Source organism: Marmota flaviventris, chromosome 17 (genome assembly GCF_047511675.1).
Source record: "Marmota flaviventris isolate mMarFla1 chromosome 17, mMarFla1.hap1, whole genome shotgun sequence".
Taxonomy (NCBI): Eukaryota; Metazoa; Chordata; class Mammalia; order Rodentia; family Sciuridae; genus Marmota; species Marmota flaviventris.
This window is the reverse complement of record NC_092514.1, coordinates 30,899,785-30,903,384: the sequence shown is the minus strand read 5'-3', so window position 1 is coordinate 30,903,384 and position 3,600 is coordinate 30,899,785. Positions and strand designations below refer to the sequence as shown.

The 3,600-nt window shown below is 44.7% G+C and overlaps 1 protein-coding gene across 1 annotated transcript; it reads right to left on the bottom strand.

The window, feature by feature from the left end:
* Positions 1-2,059: 2,059 nt before the first annotated feature.
* LOC114084453 (olfactory receptor 3A2) lies at positions 2,060-3,019 on the bottom strand. Its single transcript, XM_027925543.3, has one exon. The coding sequence runs from the start codon at positions 3,005-3,007 to the stop codon at positions 2,060-2,062; it is 948 nt and encodes a 315-aa protein (XP_027781344.3). The 5' UTR covers positions 3,008-3,019.
* Positions 3,020-3,600: the final 581 nt, after the last annotated feature.

Here is a 3,600-nt window from a genome sequence, read left to right as displayed (position 1 = left end):
ATTTAATTTCCACTGCTCTACTCCAAACCATTCTACCTCCCACTTTCAGATTGTTTGCTTTGCATCCACTTCAGTCCATCCTTCAATCTCTGGTCTCTGAGAAGAAATCACAATGAGGCCAAGCCCCAGGTGCAGCCAGAGGACGGGCACAGGGACGACACAGCGGAGAGCCAGAAGAATCATCAAGAGAGTCAGTGATCCTCCCAGGGAGACTGGAGAGAAGACAGGAATCAGGAACAATGGGCTAAAGTTTGGCTTAACATCAAGATGAGGAAATGTTCTGAGTTAGAGCTGTGCTGATGTATTAATAAAAAAAGTTAGAAGCATCACCAAAAGTTGAATGATTAGAAATGGGATAATGAAAAAAGAAGGACAGGCAAGGAGGCAGGGAAGATGTGGTGTATGCTTGTTAAACATATTTAGGAAATGGAAGGGAATTGTAATTCAAGCACAAATAAGAAGATGTATTTAATGGCAAGTTTCACTTGTATGCCTTAAATTAAATATTCAGATTAGTCTATGAAAGAAAGAGAGAAAAAGATGAAGGAGAGAGAAGGTGGTGGGGAGGAAGGATGTGTGGAAGAAAGGAAGACACACAGCACACAGATAGACATTGCTATCACCCCCAGGGACATTTAATGATATGTAAAATTTCTGAGCAAGGAGGTTGGAGAGGGACCACTAAAAAGAAAGGAAGGTTGTCTTGGGCGTTTCACATTGAAAAGGCTAAGGACCTGGCTGGAGTGTAAATATTCTTTAAAAGGCTTTGCCATATGTGTGAGGAAGGTGACCTATCAAATAGATAAAAGTGCCGCAGTCTGGCTGGGCATGATTCAGGAGCCACTTGTCGAAAGAAACGAACTTTATTTTTAGAACCACACACGCCAAACAAAAAAGCTCCTCAGGAAAACCTTCAGAGCCCAACTGCCACCACCGGCTTCCCACAAGCCTCTCCCCCCACCCCAAGCCTCTCCACCTCCCACAATCCTCCTGCTCTTGAGGCCGATTGGCTGGGTCGCATGGGCAGAGCCAAAAAAGTCCCCCAATGAGCAGCTCCATGGTCTGAAAGGGCAGGGAAACAGCCCAATGAGCATCACGGAAGAGGAGCCAATCAGCTAGAAGTTGCTGGGGCCGCTGTGAGCCAATCATCAGCTGGCAGTCTGAAAGTTTGCTGGGGCCCCTTTGGCTGTGGCTCTCAACATAAAAGTACATGACAGAGGGTGGAGATGGATCATTATTTTTTTGATCTTAATATGGATCATGTGTACGTTAATGTAATTTCTATTCTGTGGAATTTTTCCTTATCTACTCCATTCCTGTCCCCTAAACATCCATGAGATTCTTATGTGATAATGGAGAAAGGAACTGATCTTCTTGGAGTGAAAGGCTAAGTTGGGTGAGATTATCCCTGGTCCTGGGCTTGTGGTTTTTAAAGAAAACTTTCTGCACTCTGGTCTGAAGGGAATCTCATATACCCACCAGAAGGAAACTTTACAGTGACATTTTTAGATACTTCAGCTGTGATGAACCAAATGGAATTTTCCAATTTCCAATGTCCCCTTCCATTTCCAATGTCCTTTGGGACATTGATCCCAGACATACAGGGCTTCTGGGGCTTCAACTCCACCCAGAAAGTGGGCATAGTAAAAAATAAGGTAGCCATGTGCCCAGGTACCTTGCTTGGCAGTATCTAACTTTATAGCCCTCACACTTGCTTTTCTTTATAGCAGTGTCATTGTGTGATACACTATATGTGGTGTTTAAATAAATCTTGCTGACTTTTACAGCATGTGAGTTTCACAAGTCAAGGGACTTTTGTCTATTCTGTCCACCAATTTCTTCAAAGACAGTCTGAATTATAGAAGTAATTCAACAGGTACTTATTGAATGGGTAAATGAATGAATTATGCAGGGTCTCCTTGTAGGACAAACACATAACACTAATCTTCAGGCATTAGTAGATAGGAGAAATGGTTATGGACCATTTTTAATTGATTGTTGCCTTCATGGGAGAGTTTCCTGTCCAGAAAAGGCAGGAAAGGAGGAATCCTGCCACTTCTCAGGTCAGCGACTGCCTTCCCACAAATACTCGCCTCAGAGCACCCTGCACATCAGGGTTTCTGAGGCTGTAGATAAGTGGGTTCAGCATGGGGTTGATGACAGTGTTAAAAATCCCAACCCCTTTATCCTTGTCTGAAGCCTCCTCTGAACCCAGACGCATGTAGTTGAAGATGCCTGTCCCATAAAAAAGGCAAACCACGGTGAGGTGGGAGCCGCATGTGGAGAAGGCCTTCTTCCTTCCCTCAGCTGAGCGGATTCGCAGGACTGCAGCTGCCACGTGGATGTAGGAGCTGATGATGAGAACCACAGGGGTTCCTGCCATTATGAAACCCACAGCGAAGAGCAGCAGCTCATTGAGCTGGGTGCTGGAACAGGAGAGCTGGAAGAGCTGGGGGAGGTCACAGTAGAAGTGATTCACTTCTTTGGGTCCACAAAAGTTGAGAGTAGTTAAGGCCACAGTATGGGTCAGTGCATTGGTGAAGGCACAAGCCCAGGATGCAGCCACCAGTATCCTCTGGACTGTCTGGCTCATGTGGGTGCTGTAGGTGAGGGGCCGGCAGATGGCCAGGAATCGGTCATAGGCCATGGCAGTCAACAGGAAGCAGTCCATTCCAGCCAACAGATGGAAGAAGAAGAGCTGTGTGAGGCAGGCATCATAGGAAATTGTACATTTGTGGGACACAAGACGATCCAACATGGGAGGAACAGTGACAGTGATGCACCCGATGTCCAGCGCTGATAGGTTCCCCAGGAAGAAGTACATGGGGGTGTGGAGTTTGGGTTCCACCAAGATGGCTGCCAGGATGCTAAGGTTGCCTCCAACTGTGACCAGGTAGGCAAAGAAGAAGAGCACAAATAGCATGGACTGTAGCTTTTCTGTTTCCACCAGGCCCAGTAGAATGAACTCGGTGACAACTGTCCTATTGGTCCCAGTTTCTGGATCCATGAGTTGTTGTAGGGAAATATCCTAGGAGGGGGTATTCATTTATACAACATAAATGTTCTAAATCACTTATTTGCAAAGTTCCATGGGAATGTTTCTACCTGTCTACGTGAATATTTTCCCACCCCCAACCACACCTTACTGGTCAACCTCCTCCATCACCTCAACACCTTCACTTTGCTCTTGTTAGAGATGCCTAGTGCTGCCCCACTTCCTACCTCCCATAGTCTTCTAGCTGAAAGGGTCAGAATACTTGGCAAAACATATTAAAAGCAGATTTCCACTAATGTAATAAGGTTTAGTTGAATTTCCCTACCTTTTTTTTCTCTGAGGGATCAGCTCAAACTAATAAGCATATTTTTGCAATAGAAAAAATAATATTTTCAGAGAAACTAGAAAACATTTAAAAACATAACCTAGGTTTAAAAACTTCTCTAAAGAATGAAGTCAAGTAAAAGTATAGCAGGAATCAGAAGACACCCATGATCGTGATTGTCATACCCACCAAGTATGTTTCTCCACCGTGAGGGGCCCTACTCTGAAGTGTATGTTCAAAATCTCTAGTTCAATAAATTGCTAGTGTTCTTGTTGTTACT

Excerpts from the sequence above, each read along its gene's own strand:
- LOC114084453 (XM_027925543.3), bottom strand. The coding sequence starts at position 3,007 with ATGGATCCAGAAACTGGGACCAATAGGACAGTTGTCACCGAGTTCATT.